The sequence below is a fragment of the Hippocampus guttulatus genome, chromosome 14, assembly GCF_054856545.1.
Source record: "Hippocampus guttulatus isolate MCC_2025c chromosome 14, RoL_Hgut_1.0, whole genome shotgun sequence".
Taxonomy (NCBI): domain Eukaryota; kingdom Metazoa; phylum Chordata; class Actinopteri; order Syngnathiformes; family Syngnathidae; genus Hippocampus; species Hippocampus guttulatus.
In genome coordinates, this window is record NC_141274.1 from 5663691 (window position 1) to 5685166 (window position 21476).

At 43.1% G+C, this 21476-nt stretch overlaps 1 protein-coding gene across 2 annotated transcripts in view; it reads right to left on the bottom strand.

Annotated features, from left to right (window-relative positions):
• Positions 1-2432: 2432 nt before the first annotated feature.
• The window catches only part of LOC147194631 (receptor-type tyrosine-protein phosphatase N2-like), a 49486-nt gene continuing 30442 nt past the window's right edge, over positions 2433-21476 (bottom strand). For both annotated transcript variants that reach the window (XM_086129926.1, XM_086129927.1), the window contains 10 exons: positions 20439-20648; positions 15039-15186; positions 13485-13558; positions 12680-12757; positions 12470-12589; positions 11536-11702; positions 7644-7697; positions 7325-7389; positions 5561-5634; positions 2433-4950 (listed from right to left, as the gene is read on the bottom strand). In XM_086129926.1, the coding sequence (XP_085986052.1) occupies positions 4879-4950; positions 5561-5634; positions 7325-7389; positions 7644-7697; positions 11536-11702; positions 12470-12589; positions 12680-12757; positions 13485-13558; positions 15039-15186; positions 20439-20648 (1062 nt within the window). In that variant the 3' untranslated portion in view covers positions 2433-4878. The remainder of the gene's footprint in view (positions 4951-5560; positions 5635-7324; positions 7390-7643; positions 7698-11535; positions 11703-12469; positions 12590-12679; positions 12758-13484; positions 13559-15038; positions 15187-20438; positions 20649-21476) is intronic.

Sequence of the window (21476 nt, forward strand, 5' to 3'; positions counted from 1 at the left end):
TTTGGGGTAAGGGTGCTTCTTGAATGAGCGTGCGCGTGCTTGTGTAATCATTTTTCCATCTCCCGATGCCCCCTCCAAATTCCGAATGTGACCGACCCTCATCCAGACGATTGGTCGCCCCATCTTGGCGACACCGCTCCCTGATTGGACGGCGGCAGGGGCTGGCGGTGGAAGTCGCTGATGTGTTTGTGGCTGTTGCTAAGCTCCTGTTGCCAAGAGGCCGGCTGCTGTTGCTAGGAGACGCATGATGCATTATGGATGCCAGCCCGCTCCGCTGAATTGCTGATGAGCCCCTCGTCGACTGACGCCCGATTGTGTCCGCCACAGAAGGGGTTAACAGTGAGACGTGGCTGCCAAGAGGTCACGCATACGACATCACTGAGCCACTTTTAAAACTGCAGGTTTGAAAGGAACCTAAATTGTGCGAAATAGCAAACCGGGCGCTTGGTCCAAAAGAGATTCCAGCCAACACTGTGTTATTCAAAGCCAACGCACTGGCTCAATCCCCCCCCCCCCCCCCCCCCCCAAAGGTCAATTCAAACCCTCACCCTAGTTTCAAACCCTAATTTCAAATCTAACCCTAGTTGAAAATCCTACTTTGAAACCTGAACCATATTTCAAAACCCTAACCATAGTTTGAAAGTATAATTTGAAACCCTAACCCTGGTTTGAAAACCTACTTTGAAACCCCGGTTTCAAACCCTACCCCCTATTTTAACCCTTTCAGGGACAACGGTTACTACAGTGGACAGTTTGTCAGGTTACAGGTTATCATTATTGGTGCATGAAAGGGTTAAACATCTAACCGTAGTTTGAAGGGGCAATTTGAAACCCTAACCCTAGTTTGAAACCCTACTTTTAAACATAGCCCTAGTTTCATATCCATTTTCAATTCCGCTTATCCTGAAGAGGGTCGTGGGGGTTGCTGCGGCCTATCCCAGCTGACTTTGGGCGAAAGGCGGACCAACCCCTAAACTGGTTGCCAGTCAGTCACAGGGCACATATAGAAACGAACAATCACACACCCGCATTCACGCCGCTACTGAGCGGGAACCGATCCCATGCCGCCCCCACACAAATCAGGCAAAGTGTACCACTACACCATCAGCGACTTAGTTTAATAACCTAATTTGAAACCCTTAACGATAGCTCGAAAGGCTAATTTGAAACCCTAAGCCGAGTTGAAAAACCGACTGACATCCTAACCATCATCTGAAACCATAAGATGTGATCGCCAATGAGAAGAAATGACTTTGACATCAACGCTAAGCTAATGACATCAACGCTAAGCTAACGCCGCTTAGGAAGCTGTCAGTCGGGCTTCCGCCGCTGCTGCTAGTTGTTACCATTTTGTCTTCAAATGCGCTTGGGGGCCAGGGAAGCGCATTTGAAGCAGATGCCAAAGCGCATCCACGAGAAGCCTGCTCCTCTTTCTCCTCCTCGTCCAGCTGTCAAGCTGGCGTGTGCGATTGTGCAAAGCAATTTTCCCATGCTAATCTCGCACTACTCAGCGCGGCGCCATTGAGGTGGCAAAGGCAGCGGCAGACGCCACAAGTGACCCGGCGCCTGAGGAAATGGGCCACCTGATGCCCGTAAAAATCACATTTTCTCTTCACAGTTGGGACACTCCCCAAACATTCGAGCAGGGGTGGGCAACAGACGGACACTTTTTGGACCGGCACATCAAAGATATTTATACTTTTTTTTTTTTTGTAGGGCGTGTTTGGAATAAGCATTCAATAACAGAAACATAATCGGAAACTGGAGTTATTGTCACATAAAATGTGCTTTTCCCCCTCTTAGATTTGGTTATGGAAATGGTTTCATTTTTAAAATGTAGTTAGCTGTAGTTGGTTTAAGGGATTAAAAAACTATTTCCTACAAATGCAATATTTCCATGTGTTATTTGTGAATTTCAGTTTGATAAATTTATTCCGTAATTACATCATAGATTCATTGCAAACACGACAAAAAAATTCAAATCACATTTAACCCTTTGAGGGACAGCGGTTACGGCAGTGGACAGCTTATGAATACCATGAAAATTACATAAAATATTGGTTATAAATAATATATTTATATTATACAAAATAAAAATATATAAAAATATAAATAAATGTATATATACCAATCTACATCATTGTTTGACTTTAAACAATGCTATGAAAACATTTTGTTGTGTACAAACTTAACAAATACTGGCTTATTTATTGTATTAAACAACTACCTACTTAAATTTAAAATTATTTAAAAAGAGGAAAATCAATACATTTACGATAAAAAATGATTTATTTGCAACTGTATTTACATCATTCATCCTTTTAAATAAAAAAAAAAAAACCCAAACAAACCAAAGCAAGTTTGCCCATTAATCTTGCACACACGTGCACGCACACACTGAGTTTTACTCAATAAATACTCCCCACGTAAGATGGATTTACAATACAACTTTATTGACACCAATCGAACTAAATAGCTCCCGTTGCTTTTCTGTACAATGTGCTGATGCCGTCTGTGTGCGCGCGCACGCATAATTGTACTCGTCGTAGCACACGGCCAACAATCAAATAACCACCCAAAGAATGATTGAAGGATTGAACCTTGAGTCCCGGTTGTAGCCGATACACACACGCTCTCTCTCTGTTTGCGTGTTTGCTGAGAAAGAAGGCAAGCTGAAAGAAAGCAGTCGGCAAGATGGCAATCACGTGGCTAACACAGCAAGCAATGGCAAGGAATACCACAAACTGGATTTTCTCAGGTCGTAAATGAAGCCATGACAAAGCCTGGACGAGCATATCGAATTCTGGCCCGACCAAAATGGATTCCCACGTTTACCGTAAGAGAATTCCTATGATTGACTCAATTAAAAAAAAAGTCACTTATTTCTTGCTTGTTTTAATGTTTACAACAATAAGGTTATTGATTACAGGCAGAACAGAAAACGTTTTTCGGATCCTATCTGCCGATTAATGAAATGAGGCTAAATCGGTTGGGCCCTAATTTTTATCTTCACTTCACACAACCTAAAAAAAAAATGCGTCTCATGCTGACAACTGGTATTGATTTGACGCTTGCACAGTTACCACATTAATTTTTGCACAACTATCGTGGTTAAAAAAACGTTGTGTGTCTGGAAGTGAAGACAGCCCATCGAAACCACAATACCTAAAAATGAAGTGAAATAAATAGAAACGCATTGGGGATGACTGGCGCGGCGTCGACCCTAAATGCTACATAGATCATCATCTCCATTTGTTATTATACATGAAAACATCGTACTGCGCTACCTTGACGCACACCGATGATACAACGGCTTCATTTCGTTTTATCTCGCAGACTTTTTTTGCTTTATGGCCGAATTTGGTAAACATCACTGAACACCAGCTCACAACAGCCAACTCTCATTCGCCGACTCCCACGTCACTCACCAGGCGAGGTCCTGCCTTTGGTGGTCACCCCAAAACAAACAAAAATCGGGATTTACTTTGAACTCAGCAAACTGCTCTGTCATTGGTTGAAAGGATGTCACATGATCTACGGACGCCATGTTGTTGGCTGGGCTGCCTTCCCTTGCATTAGCCTTGTTCATTTTCTCGTGATTTTTGGCAAAATGGTTCGCGGCTGTTTCTCAAAAACCTTTGAAAGACGCCGCCTGTGGTACTAAGTCTGCATTCAACAAATATTCATCAAACATAATCGAGCAGCACTACTTACTACTACAGGTGAATAATGAATTGATTTTGCGTGAAAAGTGGGGTGAGATCCCCGGAAAAACTCGAAAATGAGTTCAAGAGCTACCAAAAAAAAAAAAAGATTTAAAAAAACTGACAGAGAAAAAAAAAAGAAACTTTATGGGACAAATCTGACACATAAAACAAACAAATAAATACAACGGTACAACAAAAGTGTGAGAGTATTAAAAATTCTGAGGAGTGATCACGTGGTTGTTCATTCAGTGTCAAATTTTTGGTTATGTTGGGACAGAACTGAATCGATCTCTGTGTGGGTCAATGGATGCTGCAGCTCTCGTTTACTTTCACGTTTAGCTTGTAGCGGACGTGCCTAACGTCATGTCATGCCTGGTGTGATTATGACGTCTCGGGGAGCGCTGGTGAAAGGAGACTTGATTCTCTCCGCTCTCATCTATAACCGCTTCAAGGCGTAGTAGGCAGGAATAGCTGTTAGGATTGTCGATGTTTTATGTTATATGTTCTGTTGTATTGTTATGTTACAGCTGCGCTTTGTTATGTTTGTTATATGCATGGGCATATTGTACAAAACACATTTTAAAAAAGTAAATAAATGACAGTTGTGACATGTGTGCCTTTAAGGGGCGTGGTCTAGCGAGTAAGGATCTAGGTTTGAGCTGTGGCCTACACACGAGCTCCTTGCGAGCGTTTTCATTTTGCATTTGTGTTTTGGACCATTGGACTGTTCAAATTTTGGTTCCGAACCCAAAGCAAAAAAAGTCGCAAGTCGAGATGCCGCTGTAAAAACGTGTACGTAAACTCCCCGTGCGTTCTATTCATTTCAAAACTCAATTTGTGCCTCGGGGGAGGTCACGAAGAGAAACAAAATGAACATCACGTCAGAAATGAGGAGAGGAAAATCTTGGCTGGAAAAGTTCAAGCTACAGAAAGACATTTTGTTTTCAGGGTATTCAACTCATTCACTGCCAGCCCCGGTAAAAATGGATCTTTGCCGTCGATGGCAGTGACAGAGTTAAAAATGGAAAAAAAGAAAGAAAATAAAAACCTTTTCATTGGAATCATGACGAGGGGGAAGAGGAAGAACGCACGTCGGACGGCAAAGCGGCCAAGAACAACAGGAGCATGATGGCTCGCTGACTGGCTGGCTGAGTCGCCGGATCGCTCCTTCCTACTGAGGAAGCACTTTGAGGATGGCGTTGACTTCTTCAGCCACTGTCGTCAACGCAAACGCAAACTGATCCTGTGAAAAAAAAAAAAAATCACGTTAAAAACAAACAAGTGCAAAAATTGTGGACATTAAATTAAGTGGTAAAATGGACCCATTTTTATCCATCTCAGGAGGCGGCCATTTTGCCACATGCTGTCCATTGAAAATGACATCACACAAGGGCTCAGCTTGCCAGTGTCACATGACCAAAACAAGACAACGGCTGAGCCGTGATTGGTTGTTACCGGCCTTCTCCTGAGATCGACGCATTGCTGCTTCATTCATATTCCACAAACACAATATTCATCGGAATGCCGTCTTTATGGCCAATGGGGGCACATTGAACGTATTGTCGAAGGCATTGTTGACTTGATTTCCACTTTAATGTAGTCACTGCTCTATTATGTTCCAACGGGCTGCCAGTGCTTGCTTTTCGATGCTTTGCCTGACAATCGATGTCAATCCCAGTTATGCCCTTGACTTGCTCTTTTCAAGACGGGCCCCCAACTGTGCATAGAGAAGCCGGCCCACTGGGAAAGGGCCAGGATTTCCAGACGGCCACTCAGGCCCTGCATGTGCCTGATGGTGGCTGTACCTAATGAAGTGTCCCGTGTGTTGTCAGGCGCGTGCGTGCGTTTCTAACCTTGGTCTGCACCATGTCGGGTCGTTGGTCTCGCAGGTGCTCCAGCGTGGCCGCCATGTCCATCTCCTTGGCGCCTGTTCATTTTAAGAATCAGATGTGGCCCTTGAGCAAAACATGTTGACAGCCCCCAACCCCCCCCCTCCCCTTTAAGCGCAGCAAGAAGAAAAAGAAGCCGACAACGAAAAAAAGCACAAGACAACTTAAGTGGATTGTTTGCAAGCAAGACGAAATGCTCTTTTTCATCGCCTCCAATAAAAGCTCCCATAGAAGAATGAGAAGATGGGATGAGGGTGGGTGGCGGGGGGGGGGGGGGGATATTTTCACGGAGACCCCTCCACTCTCCTCGAGAGAGGTTCCGGGGGTTAGTGTCTGGAAAATAAAAAGATGGCAAAATGAAATGAAAGTGTGATGAAAAGCTTGCCACAACTTGATGGGTTTTATTCCTGGAGGAAGGTTTGCAGAGAGAAGAGGGTGGTTGGGAGGAGTGGTGGAGTGTGGGGAGGGGGGTAAAATGAGGGGCTTAAAGGATTCAGGGGGAAAAAAAACCCGTCCTCAGTCCAACAACGCAGATATTCTCAAAAATGACAAAAAAGCAGAGCGGAAAGAAGCAAGTGCTTGAAAATGAGGTGGGGGGGTTCGGCACACACACACACACAAAAAAAATCATGAGGTGGTGGGGGGGGGTTCGGCGCACACACACACACACACACACACACACACACACACACACAAAATAAATCAATAAATAAGCAACAAAAAAATGGTCCTGAAAAGTCAGAGTTACGAGACATCACATGGTGGAAGTTGGTCAGACGGAACCCCCCCCCTCCTTCCATCGCATGCGTGATGTTCGCAGTCAGGTTATTGCTCATTTCTGACACTGTCTTGATTAAGAACGCAGGCTCACTCAAGTGTGCTGCTTTCCCAGGCAAAATCGTGACTCTGCTTCTGACGTCACTTTGTCTCATAGACCAAAATTTATGGGGAGAGATTTATCCAAATTCTCCCCCCAAAAAAAAATCTGGATAGGGAAATAGTGTGCTGTTATGCAGTTTAAATTTAAGAATAATTTTTTCATTGTCTAAAAAATAAAACTAACCCCATTTTGAGAGCTTAATGCTGCTTTGAAACCCAAGTTTGAAACCCTAACCCTAGTTTGAAAGCACATATTGGAAACCCTAACCCCACTTTTGAACCCTACCCCGAGTTTGGAAACATTACAAACACCACAATCATTTTCTTCTATGGCTACCACAGCTACTATATCACATCCTCCTTTGACCACCAATGCCAGCATGACGACTACCAATATTGCAACACTGTCACCCTCACATCAGTGTTATAATTGTGTGTTGTTACATTGTAATGAGTGTGTTATTACAAGATAGCAGCACATTATTGTATTATTATTATCATCATTATTAGTATTATTATTATTATATGTATTTTTATAATTGGCTACAAGAGGAATAATGACATTATTATAACACTCGTGTTTACGAAGGCTGGCAGTAATTGCGTTCATTATCATTCCCTTCGATGGCAATGGTGGTGGTTTAACAATTTATTTAGCATTTTACTCACTGCATAAATGGATGAATGAAATGTGCAAATTGCTCGTAGCAAATGAAGTTTGGGCTGATGAAGTGAAGAGATTAATATGTGTGGAATGAGTTTTGGGGGCTCGGCGGGCAGACGACGCAAGTGACAGGCAATTTGAAGGAAACGGAAGTTGGGGATGGGTGTGATGTATTGTGTGGCCACCTTTTGCCATCCGGTTGAGGACCATGTCGATCAGGATGTACGTCCCGCTTCGGCCGGCGCCGTCACTGTAAAAGGAGAAAGGCAACAAAAAAGGAACTTTGATTGACAGCACACAGACATGAGAACAATAACAATAACAATAATAATAATAACAATAATAGTTTGCACTATATTTAGCTTTTTAGTTTGTTGGCTTTTGTTATTTTAAGCATTTCTGTTTAGATTATATTTAGTTTTTTCACAGTTAGAGTTGTACCCTTGATGGTCTGGTAATAAATAAAGGGGGAATAAATGTCGTGTTGCTGTTGTTGCTACTTGCCTGCAGTGCACGATGATTGGGCAAGCGCGTCCACGGTAACACTTGTTCACCTTCCTGCAAAACACAACAACAACACAAGGAGGGGCTCAGCCACCACGTCTCTGGAAGCTCGCCGCTAGGGAATCGCGATGAAAGGCGCGACGTGATGTGATGTAACAATACTGATTGCAAAACGCTGATGCCTGAGTACTGTCTCGTACAGGGGTGGGCGACTTAAGACAATTTTTCACTAGCGCTACTACGAGGGGGTGGGCGGTGGGTTTTACAATGGACCACCCAATTCTGAACCAGATGGGACCACAAAAATGTTTTTATACATACACCAAAAAAAAAAAAAGTGCCGGCCCACAAATAGCTAAAAAAAAATCTGGGTATAGTGTTTCTTGCTTAAAGTGGGCTCCAAATTCATTTTCAGCATGCTGAATGTGGGAAAACTGCAACAGGTGTGTGAAAGCGGATCACAGACATGCCGGTTCTGTTGGGACACGCCGGTCCCTTTTGTATAAGCCCCTTTCAAACTGTGCAGCAAATCTGGCTTTTTCCTGGGTTGCTGTTATGTGTGAATCATGTCGACACGGAATGGAGGTATTCTGTCGGCAGAGGTAGTCAAAGGACTGTGTCAAAGCCGATGCGTGGACGCTGAGGACCGGAAAAAATTTACACCAAACACTCACCTCTGTCTTCCCAAGTCACAACCCACTACAGTCAAAAGTCCCGTTGCCATGGAAACAGTGGGGCGGGGGGGCTGAGGGGGTGCGCTCACACCCCGCTAAGCCTTATGGCTTCGCAGAGAACAACAAGTTGACAGAAGGGTACATGCAAAATGGGCGCATCAGTGATGTCACAGTTGAGCCAATCTTTAACCACCTGTGCCTTTCACACTGAGTGAGTGGCAGGTGTCTCATTTTGCAGGGATTCTGAATTACACAGCCATTATTCCGCTTCTAATGCTACCTCCAAGGGCAGAATACCAACCCAACCACCCAATTCAATGGCAGACCCTTTCACACAGATCAGTGACCTGGGAAAAATCGGGTTTTGAAGGGCAATGTGAAAGGGGTTTGTGTATCTTCGTCTATTTGAATCATAGTATAAACAGATCACGCAAAAGTGGCGCTTCCGAAGCGTAAGGGTAGAGAGCCCAGGCGCTAAGTGGAATATGGCATGTCGGTGTTAAAATCTATATTGCAATACCCCCTTTCACACAAAGACAGCATTTGAATAATGGGATTACGGTCTGATGAATCTATCGTTACCTGACTGTAGGAATTGTTTTCAACACAAAAGAATCTTCACACCTCCTTATCCCCTTTCACACTGCAGCATGGCATCCCGCATTTGGATAAATAGATGACAGTAAGCCTTTTTTAAAAACTATTTGCAAACCTAAGAAACTTCCAGTGACTAGCGCATTTACACAACACAATTATCTGGGCTGTGCCTTTTCCGCAAGCAATAAGAAAGATACTTTTAAAGAGCAATATGAAATATGGAAATTTAGATACGGTGTCAGCGCTAGTGTTTGGTAAAAAAGAAAAACAGTTGAATGCCGGCGACGATTGCTTTCAACACAGCAGAAGGTGAGTCTGAGTGCTGGGAGTTAAACTTCACACCCTCGTTTTGGATCCCCGCTCTACCTTTTCACACTGGCATTGTCCCATCTGAGTTACGCATCTCATGCTCCCTCTAAAGGCGGCAAATTATTGTCTTGAACCCTCCGCCCACTCCAAGTTTGTACCTTTCACACAGAAACCAAGCAGTATTTATCTCCTCCGTTGGATTTCACACAGGAACTGACAAAACAGGACATTGTGCGTTTTCACACAATGACACTGAATTCCGCTGTTTCAGTTTCGTGTGATGTATGAATGTATCAGACAGCAACAATTGCTTTCAACGTAACAGGCAAGGTGAAGCGGATCTGTTAAACCTCACACCCCCATGACTATTTTTTTCCCGTATCCCCTTTCACACAGCCGTGGTTCCGCCTCTGATATTACCGCAGAATCTGAAAAAATAGTGGGTCAGCCCCCCTGTTTCAAGTGGAACCAGCAAACCGGTAAAAAAGCTGCAACTAATCCAGCTTTTGACGGACCGCGTGAAAGGGGCTCAGGTGACCGTGTAGGCGTGGGAGAGGAAGGCAGGCCAAGCATGAGTAAACAAAAAGAGGCAGAGCGCTCATCTTGGGTCAGCGGGCACAGCAAGGAGGAAAATGTGGAAAGGGTGTGGGGGGGGGGGTAGTTTCAGGATTCAGAGGGGGCGGGGGGCTTAAGAGGTTGGTGAGGTTTGGGGGTCCATGCGGCCCCCTCAGTTGCAGAATCACAGTCTCCAATGATCACTTTTGTGACTATGCAACTGGGCTCATATTACTAGCTGCAACATCACAAAAATGACACTGGCAACCGCTAGTTAGCTGGTAAAAAGGGGGAGGGGCAAACATGCTGTTGGGGGCGGGGGTAGAAGCTTGTTTCCACGGTAACCATGCCGACCATTTTGTCTCCGATGATATCACCTCGGATGATAATGGCGACCATGAACCCGAAGTGCCAAGTCAAATAAAAAGGTTTTAGAAGTTCAGCCCCCAAAAGCCAGTTTGACAAAGCAACGTGAAAGTTGGTCGACATGTCTATCATGGATGGACCAAAAAAAAATCTCAGGAAACCTTCCCAGGAAAGAAACAGGATGTCTGCTAGTTTGGTTTGACAAAGCCATTTTAGAGTAATAAAAACACAATAAAATTTACAAGTCACCCACATGAATTTTCTTTTAGAATTCAGCCCCCAAAAGCCAGTTTGACGTAGCACCTCATTATTCGGTAGGCATGTCAATTATAAATTGATGCACACAAAAGTCTCAAGGAGACATCCAGGAAGTCTACTATTTTGGTTTGAAGCAGCCACAAATTTTAGAGGTCCCTCCATCTGTTTCCTAAGTACTCCAGTGCTACACGATTTATAGGGATGATTGTAGAAATTGAAATTAAAATTAATAATTAATTCTGCAATTAAATGTGGAGGCTATACTGCGAAACCACTGCCAAGGCCCCTGCGTCAACGGGTGGTTTTTTTTTTCATTTAAACATTTCAGCTCGTATCTCACTGAGCAGTGCAGGTTTGGTTTGTGTGTGTGTGCGTAGTGAACGTTGTTTTTTCGTCAGCATTCACTTGAGACACTCGCAAACAGTTTTTCTTGTCGGCATTAAATTTTGAGAGCCCTGATGGGTGAGCGGCGTTCGCCGCACACACGCGGACCTTTGCCGCTCCGTGAGATATGGGCTCATGTTTTTTGCTGGCTAGCAAAAAAAAAAAAAAGTTAGCTTAATGTTACTTGTTAGCTTGATTGGAAGGGCTCGGCAGAGAAGGTTAAACCTTTTTTCCATTGACAACAACTTAATGACCGAACAGACAACATTATGGTAAAAAAGAATCCTGTTTGGCAGCAACTGCCTGACACTGCAACAGACCGACCAGAGTGAAAGAGAAAAGAGACGTTGCTCAATTAAATCGTGTTGGCTAAAAAAATTAAAATAAAAAATAAAAAACACAAAAAAAAAAAACCTGCAGCTGTAGCATCAGCGGTACATCTGCCTTTCCGTCACTGCCCCATACGACATTTGATCGAGTCTTCCTGAGGTTTAAAGAGAGATTTAAATTTAATCTGTTTTATTTTAAATTATTCAAATTATAATTATAATTATTAGTAGTATTTAAAATTGGTGCAACAGAATTTAAACTGAAAGCATGATTTCATCTTGTTTAAAATTGAACCTTGGTGGTAAAATCCGGCCTCAATGGCCAGCCTGTGTTGTACTATGAAGGACCAGTGAAACCATCTTTAAAACATTTTTTGGCAGGAGGGGGCTAAATCTTGGGTTGAGAGCTGAGTTCCCTACCTGCGGAAGTCCAGGAGGGTGCGACTGGTCTCGGGTACGTTCTGGTTGAGCCAGGTCAGGAAGTGGAACTGCGTGACTGTACGCGTCTCGTTGGTCTGCATGTTCTTCAGGTAGAAGCTACGTACCAGGAAGTCATCGCACCAGATGTGCTCCGACACCAGGTTGACCTGTGACGCGCAAACGCGACAAAAACTCAAGCAACCATAACAAGCATCAAAAACATTTCCAAAGACGGGTTACGCCAATCCACTTATGATACGATACAATAATAATAGTAGAGTGGTCGTTTCCCAACCCAGAGGTTGGCGGTTCGATGCCCGGTCATTGCAACAATGTCGAAGTGTCCTTGAGCAAGATACTGAACCTGATGCTGCGTCATCAGTACGTGAACGTGGTAACAGTGTCAAGCGCGTCGCGTACCCAAGGCAGAGAATCGCCACATAAGCGACAGTCCATTTACCAATTATAATTGCGATCCCATGATTCCAATAAAAATCAAACAATTCATGCCAATTGTGATACAATTCAATCCAACTCGGATGCGATTCACTCTGACTACGATACAAATCATTCCCGTTATTTGCGATACGATTCATTCCAAATTACAATGCCGCAAGATTCACTCCGATCGCGATACGAATCATTCTAGCGACGATACGATACATCAACATTGAACAAATTTCGAACGCATTTTTGGCCACAAAATCTTGACATAAAACAGGGCATCTTTCGTATACCTTTGACGCGAAAGATTTTTTTTTTCACTTGCGATGGTGTTGAAAATGACGCACCTTGATCTCAAATTGTATCTGTCAGATACTTGGCTGCAGTTACGATAGTGAATCGATGCCAAGATGTTTGGGGTTTTTTTCATATCCCTAAAAGACCAAAGACTCAAAAACCCCTGAAAAAGTTCCGGAGGAGTTGCGCATACCTCGTAGATGTGGTAGAGATTGGAGCCCTCATCAGGCCAGTAATGGTAGCACTGTTTCACGCCGTTTTCCACCAGCGGCGTCAGCATGACGATCACCACGCAGCCGTTCTCCCAAACCATCTGAGAAAAAAAACCAAAAAAAAACCACAGCACCCGTAGTAAGGAAGTGACATCAAAGTTTCCTAACTTGTGATTGAAACGAGGCTTTACCTGCCAGAAGTCGGCCACGGTGGATGGCAACGGGCCTTGCGTGGCGATGTAGGCCGGGTTGCGAGGGTCATGGTCCATCTGCGGGGTAGACAAAACGGCAACCGTTCGTCAACATGATCATTAACAATTGCGCTACTGAATAACATTTCAGTATTTATCTTTAAAGTAACGTTACATATATTTGTAAAAAAAAAAACACACAAAAAAAAAACGCCTAATTATTTTTATTATTTTCAATTTTTTGTCACACTGACTAATATTCCCTCAAAATGTTCCCAACATTGACAATGTGTATTTCATAAATCATATTCCAAAAATTTCCGTCATTTTCTTCGTTTCTTATTGACTCTATTGACCTTTTCAGTGGAATTCCTGCTTAGTTTTCATCATAGTCAGGCTTTTTGTTTAGAAACATTACATTTACAAGCTCTTCATTGAACAACATTTGCGCCTGTTCCAGGTAATAGAATGCATCTTTGTGTACATGTTCCACAGATTGATTCCCACAACGGAGTTATTGTTGTTGTTCTGCCTGGAGGGGGAAACAAGGGCCCATAAATCCCAAAGAGCTTCTCTAAAAAAAAAAAAAAAAATCTTCAGTCAGCGCGACAGGAAAGTAAACCAAACGGCTACCAATTAGCACGGGCCAAGGTGAAAAACGAGTCTTTCCCCAGGGGGTGGATCCATTTGTGTTGCTCACGTCGACACTGGCCGGCGGTCTTGGTCATGAATATTTACCAGGCAGGATGCTCCGTTTGGACGGACGGAAGTGTGTGTGTGCGCGTGTGCGCGCGCGCGTGCTTACGATGGGGCTGGCGTTGATGTAGTCCGAGTTGCCTTGGCTGTTCTCCAGTCGCAAGGTGATGCGGCAATGATCATCTGGGAGGGAGAGAAGTGCAGTTGAGGATGTTTGCCTTCGATAATTCATCCCATTTCGCTTCAACCAGACTCTGCGTTTTTCATGTTGCATACACAATATGAGATATACAGACAGGAAAATGATGATGAAGGGCTCATGAGACAGACGCGCTTATGGTGGACCACCATACTCATTAACTTGTGTTGAATCAAAAAATGTTAAGTGTCTATTCATGGCTTCAGATATTTTGCTTTCAAATGATGTTTTAAAAACATTGCTCATATTATAATTCAGATTCAAATCTGACACAATTTTTCTCCTTGTAAAATGAGGTTAAGGTAGAAGGTTCGATTGTCACCTAGTGGCCTCTTAGTGCCAAGCAACTATGTGGTAATGCGCGAATGGGCTTTATTTAGTCAGGCCATAGCCCTGTTTAATAGAAATGTCGTGCTTTGCCAGTTAAAGGTTGCAAAACGTCGGTTTACAAAACGGCACTTGAATCATTTGCAGAAATACAACAACAACAAAAAACTAAAAACCCCTCCAGGTTCGAATGATTTCAAGCGGGTCCAATGACGTCCACCTCATGTCTGTGACCTTTTGTAGCTCTCTTTGGCCAAACATTTCGTGACATTTTCATTTGCCAGCCTGGGGCACTTTTATAATACAAAGTAGAAATGATTGGTGATGAAGTGCCAACAGGTCAGGCAGGCTGCCTTTCATTAAGGCCGCCGAACACATTGGAACTCAATTTTATTATTTTTTTTGTGGAAATGGTCTCCTTCCCTCTCGGAATGCAGTGAATCATTGATGAGGTCATAGTAGCAGGAGTTTTAATAGAAGCTGCAGTTTTGGCCAGGGTCCCAACCCACCGTGTTAGGACAATTTTGTAATATTACCATTAAAAAAAAAAGAAAAATCTTATTTTACAGAGGACAAATGTTATAAAATAATAATAAAGTCCTAACTTTTACAAGGATAGTCATATTTTGTTGAGGTACAAAGTAAATTTGACCAGAAGTTGTACTTTTGCAAGATAAAGTGGTATTAAGAGAACAATCTTATTTTTAATGAGAAAAAGTCACACTACTATGAAAATAGTCGTATTTTTCCATGATGACGTTAAAATATGATAAAGTTGGATTCTTCCAAGATAGTCGTAATACTCTGATAAAAGTTCAAATTTAATGAGGGAAGGAAGTCACATTCAAGGCCCAATAAAGTCTTCTTTTTTTTAACGTAAAACAAAATTCAATTTGATGACATTAAAGTCAAAGTTAAAAAAAATGTTTATTATACAATGTTTATTATATTATATACGATATTTTTCTTTTTCCAAATATTCTGCCTTTTGATCTCAAAAATAGGACTCGATTTCTCTGACAATAAACCGAATGTTCTAAGAAAAAAATGAGAATTTCTTGCTCCTGATTTTATCTCCCCGCCTCTCTTTTTTTTTCCGAACTTGGTCTGCTGTATGGGAGGTTACAGGTGTCTTACAAGCCACCACGGCGAGCGATCGGTTCTTCTTCGCATTGCCATCCTTCAGGCCCACCGTGCAGGCGTTGGGCTCGGCTTGGTAGGCGCAAAGCGCCTCCCATTCCTTCTCCAAGCGGTTCTTGTTCTTCAGGTGGTCCTCCATGTACGACTGCGGGAAAGGAGGACAAACGCAGTTAGGATTCAAGGATGATAACGACCAAAAGAAGCGCAACTGCAATGGCAGGAAGGAACGTCCTTCAAAATGGACGATGGATTCGAGGCACGGTGAAAAATTCATGATGCGTACAAAATGGGACGTTGCTTTTGAGCAACGGCGAACAAATAAATGTACAGGATGGACCCTCAAATCTCAAACTTCACCCTCATGTGAGCACCACTTGTTTCAAACTTCAAGACAGTTCACTCTTATCTCCGCTCCACGGCTCGGCTTTCTCACCCCAAGCTAATATGAAAACCACAAGTGTCGAGAGTCTGAATTGTTCTTTAGACTCAAATCAGATCTAGGTCATCGCCAATGACACCCCCAGTGTCTGAGATCCCCCCCCCTCCCCCAACACACCTGATTCAGCATTGGCACCGCAAATGTCGTGGCTCCATCACATCTACACATTTGAGTTTCTAGTCCTTGCAATGTCACCATCCATCAGCAGTTTCCAGGCGCTAGCACCTAGTCACAAATCGAGACCTCAGTATCTGGGATCCAAGTTCTTGTTTCAATTAACCACCGGAAGTCTCGGATCTGGGAAATCATTACCCATGATGCCATTCGTGTCTTGGGTCCATCCCATCTCCTCCGTGAGAGTCCTGATCCCCGGAAGCAGCGCATTCGTGACTTCTGAGGCCAACTGATCTTTCTGTTCTCGTTACGGTCAAATAGTATGCTAAAGTGACTTATTTTGGTCCCTCATTGCTGATGATGAAACACACAACACACCTTTACACAATCGGCTAAAATATGATCATCACCCCCCCCCCCCACCCCCGTCCCCCAAAACTCACTCAACACCCACCCTCAGCCACCCTAATGCCGGAGTAAAAGGGTTTTGTGGCGGCCTAAAGGGATTACTGCAATCCAATCAGGAGATGCTGAGATCACCATGTGTCGTCCAAACACTCAATAATCCCTTTAGAGGGAGGAGGGGCTTATCCGCAATAAGACGCAATAAGACGCCATTGTAGATCTCGGAGCATCTGGAAGAAAACCTGGACGAGATGTGATCAAAGGTAGACAATACCAACTTTGATCTTGCCAGGCATTTTAAATATCTTGTGTGGAATAACTATCAAAATCAGGAACGGTCTTCTGATTAAATATTATGGTTCTCTCCAGATTAAAAAAAATAATAATAATCACCATGGATGGTAGTGGATAGCAACGCACATCATGGTCCTTTGTCGTGGTTGATGAACAACTGTGACATTAAGATCAATTAATATAAGAGAAAACAACATTTGAATAGCTGTCCACTCTAGTAACCGCTGTCCCCGAAAGGGTTAAAAACAGAAATGAACTTTGAACTTCGTAAAATGTCGTCATGTCATGATAAAGTCTTGTTTTTAATGTTTCATAAAGGGTAATAGTTGTCCTCAATGTCCTTACGTGATTAAATAAAGATTCAACAAATGAATACTAATTTATTTGGGATAATGAAAATAACAGCCGCATGTATTTTTTTTTCAATTCAAAATTAATCTCTCATTCACCCTCCGAGGCAGAAGATGGTACTGATGCAGCACGGTATCGGCTAGTGGCTACTGAAATTAATTAATATAAAAAAACAAGCAGAAGAAGAAAATTGAGCGTAGTCTCAGCGCAGTGGACGTTGAAGCAACCGTCGACATTTTTACTGCCCTACACGGCAGCTGTCAGCGTCCTTGGACTTTATGTAAAAGTTCCAATCTATTGAATTTCAGTGAGACTTGGTTAAAGGAATTGTCAATCATTTGCCCAAGAAAACTGTTTTGATTGAAATGTGTCATGGTTTTAATTTCTCTTTTGTTGTTGCAGCTTCCTGCAAGAGTGGAGGGCGTTCCCTCCAGCGTCGCACCTGTCAGGCCTCGCAATCAAAGGACTTGAAAAGGATTTTGACTCCGGCAGTCACCTGTCAGATTATTCAACCCTGCTCACGAGCCTCGTGCCGAGTATTTGACTCTCTTGACATTCTTGTTCATCTTTCATAGCTCTCTAGTTTCCGTACTTTATTTTCAAGTATAAGGATTGATTATGTTTTGTTATTCATGCTCAATTTGTTTTGTGTAATTGGACTTCCCTTTCACTTTGTTTCAGGTCATTTTTGTGTTATTTATTCTCCTTGTCGTTTGCAAGCGCTTGGTGTTTATTTCGTTTTATCCTGGCTCTTTCTTGCCAGCGGCTTTTGTTGTACTTTGTCGGTGGAGAGTTTTTCTAGAATTGATCTCTTTTTTTTTTAATTGTCCATTGTGGGACCCCATTCTTATTGATGTGATTTTTCTTGTATTTAAGCGCCATCAAACTGTTAATTTGCACAAATACAAAGACAAGAAAAAACTCTGGAGGCACATACGTCTGATGATGATGGTATTTTGCCTACTTTCGCTAGTTTCTAGCACATGAAAGCCTTTTTGTTGTTTTTTTTAAATATAAAAACAAAACACACGAATATATAGCGGAGACCTTTTTTTGACTTCCACAGTCACAATATTTTTACTACTTTAGCTCATCTCCATCAACCTGTCGCTAATGTTGCAAACACAATATATAGATATTTTTTGAATTCCTTGATCCGATCGACTACCTGACGACCACTCGCCCGCCCTGACCCACTTGACCTGGCAACAGATCGCGTCGCAGCTGTCAAAACGCAAACAAAACAAATCAAAACAAAAATCAAGCGCCGGGGCTAATCTGTGCGCAGTATGATCTCCAACACTCGCCCAGGCCGCAACAAAGGACAAGATAATGTGCTTTATAGAGAGTCCACTAATCCTCTTAAGACACAGGCAGAGAGGATGTGTGTGAGGTACAGAATGGGAGGAGGGACTCATGGGAGCCAGTAATACATTAACATAAGATAAGCGGCTGAAAGCTGCTTCAAATTTAAAAAAAAAAAAAAAAAAAAAAAAAAACAGCGACTGCATGACAACATGGAAGTGGGCGGCTTTGGAGGAGGAGGTGGACCTGGGGGGGCCCCACTTTTATTTGTCACTGTTGCCTCGCCGCGCAGCAAACGTGATAAAACACACCGAGGAACACATTTTGGTTCTTTGTTGTTTTCTTTGGGGTAACTGCTGGAACGGCGAGTGCAAGTTGTGGTAAGAATGGTGAGCAGGGAGCGACGTTAAGGTGCGGTCGAACCAAATTGCATTGCTAACGGAATTATTCATGGTTACGTTGGAAGGGAGAAGTCAAAAATAATGTGAGGTCATGCGCCACATGCTGCGCCATCAAGACTAAGGTATTATCGCCAAATCACATGGAGAGAGAGAGAGAGCAGCGGGTTTTGGTGCATTACAACAAAAATATTGTGGCCGGTGATGGAGCAAGGACATCCAGTGTTTCTGAATCAACTTTCATACCCCTCAAAGTGGAAAAGAGATGGGCGGGATGGTGACTACATGAAAGTTTGTGACAGAGAAGAGAATATCATTCTTTACCTGCTTCTGGGGTAATACCAGAACTGTAACAGAGTCATGAAAGGTGCCGAAACAGAGCGCCGAATGAATTTGAGCTGCAAAATTTCCTGGTTTAGGATTACTACCAAAGGTGTTAATCCAAAAGTGATGGAAACTTTATAGCGAGACAGAACGGGTATGTAAGTCAAGCTGTAAATTTCTCACCTGCGAAAGGCTTGCAAACGCTGGCTCTACCATTGTGTTGTGTTATGAAATATGCTTTAAACTGCTGTGAGATATTTGACAGCATTAGAACAAAGGCAGCATAACCCGCTGGCTAGATTTGACAGCACTCCTGCTCCTCAAGCGTCTCTCCAGAGAGCACGAAGACAATTTTGCTTTGATGTTTTTTTGTTAAAACTCCTCAGTGGGCAGCTGCGACCGTTTGGACCTTTTGGAAAATTAATAAATCATAATCTTCTTTTTGAGTTGCTACACGTAGAAATGTTTCAACCGCAGCTTCAGACTTATTTTTACACAATCAAGTTTAGTTTAACGACATCTTTATTGCAAATTGTTGCATGACATGTCTTCCCCCGTCTGGATTCTGGCCTGTTTTAGTGCCACTTCACCTGGGTGATGGTGTTGGCTCTTATGTGAACTGTGGGCCTGTGAAGCCCTTGAAGATTTTTCTGCTATGTTCTGTTTACATTGGCCTCACTTGCAATCTGGATCTGATCTAGATTAAATTTGCCTTCCACATTTGACGAGACCCAAGTTTTTATTCATTATATTTTTATTGGTGTTAAGTGCTGGATCAACTGCACAATTTGAATCGAATCTGGTCTAAACACACTTCCATTTGACCATGATCAATGGCACTTGACACATTGCACTTGCTGGCAACGGTGCAATCTGGAGCACAGCTGGATCGAAACAGCGCAAAAAAATACATTACTGACAACCAAATATGTTTTATGAAATAAGCAAATAGTCATAATACCTAAATAAAGAGACATAGTTCTGATTGTTGAGTCCTATGCTTTCTATGAGACTGCAACAGAAGATACCGGTGATGTCACTGCGATCTGACCAATCAGATCAGCCATGCATAATGCATGCGAGTGGCTCGAGCTTGAGGGGCGTGGGTGGCAGAACGGAGCCGCTATGCGATGTAATTACGTCGCCGCTTGGCAGAAAGCCTGCAAGGGAGCTCCTCGTGGGGGGGTGGGGTGTAGTTGGGAGGGGGGGGGGCGACTGGCCGTGATGAAACAAAACGATGATGAGGAAGATGAAAAGGAGGAAGATTAGGAGGGTTTCCATGCTTGATATTGTCTTAAATTGTCATTTGACCATTTACACTGCTGACAATTAAGCGATCTGGATCAGAACTGGATCAAACCTGGTTTGATATGACATGGCTTCTAATCATGAGTACACATTATACTTGGTTCAAATTTAATATATATTTGGGGATTTCATCTTTTTGAAAATTTGATTTGGAAAATTTTAGATGAATGTCTCTTAACGATGGAGCGGTTATGAAATTTGTTGTCAATTCATTTGCTAATTGATTAGATTATGATTGATCGATTAATTGTTGAACCCCTGCAATGAATACATCGCATTCAAATTCCTGTTAAATAGGAGCCAGCACACACCTGCCAACATTTTAAGGGCCTCTGATAGTCCACAATAACAGATCAGAAGTCCAAGGAGTAGTTTTGAATTGTCACTTTTTATATCCCCAAATTCTGACATTAGAACAGGGGTGCGTTGACTTTTTCTAAGCACCGTATAGCTGCTTACCAGGATCATGTGGCCGGTGGAGATGTCCATGTTGGGTTGTGCGGGCTCCTCGCTCCAGGACGAGAGGCTGCTTCGGGCCGACGGGCTGACGGCTGAAGCGCCCCCGCCGCCGCCATCGCTGTACTGCGAAGACACGCTGTTGATCCTGGACGACGTCGGTTCCGCACGATCCGCCGGCGGCTTGACCGCCATGCGTTGACGGCAGAGCTCCTGTCAAAGTCAGCAGATTAGCACGAGTGGTGTATTTGGAGCAAGAAAAATTATGTTTAGTGATCATGTTAAACCAAAGTGGCTTTTTACCAACTTTTGAGGCCATACACCCCTTTTCAAAATCTTGACATAAGGCGGGGCACATCCCCTCGATCCCGCCAAACACCATAACATCAAAAACAAACCATCCTCATTGACAATAAAGGCGTTTAGATGTTTAAACATGGCAACATGATCAAACCATGTGTCAAAATTCTCAAAACCTGCACCTTTTACGAATTGCTTGTATGGATGTAATTCGATTTTTTTTGTAACTCGCACCAAGAAGGGAGGAGTGAGAGGAAGAGAGAAGGGAGGATGGAAGGAGAAAAAGAAGGACGCTATGCAAACAAGGATGTAAACAGGAGGTAGGACTGAGAAAAGGTGGGTATGAAAAGTGGTGAAAAAGGAAACAAGGTAGGAAGAAAACAGCTTGAAGAAAAAATGAGGAAGGCGAGGAGGCAGAAGGAAGGTTGAAAGGAAATGGAGGAGGGATGGAAGGAATGAGGGAAGGAAATAAGGACGGTTACAACAAAATGAAAGAAGAAAAGAAGGTAAAAGTGAAGAAAGGAAACAAGGAAACTGGGAAAGGAAAGAAGGGAGGAAGGATGGATAAGGAGGGAACAGCGGGAGGATACAACGATGATATGAAAGAATGGAAGGAAAGAAGGAAAGCAACAAGGGTGTCCAAAAGGAAAGGAGGAAGGCAGGAAAGAAGAAGGTGGGAAGGAAACAACTATGGCATAAAAGGAGAAGACAGAGGAAGGATGGGTTGGTGGATGGAAGGAA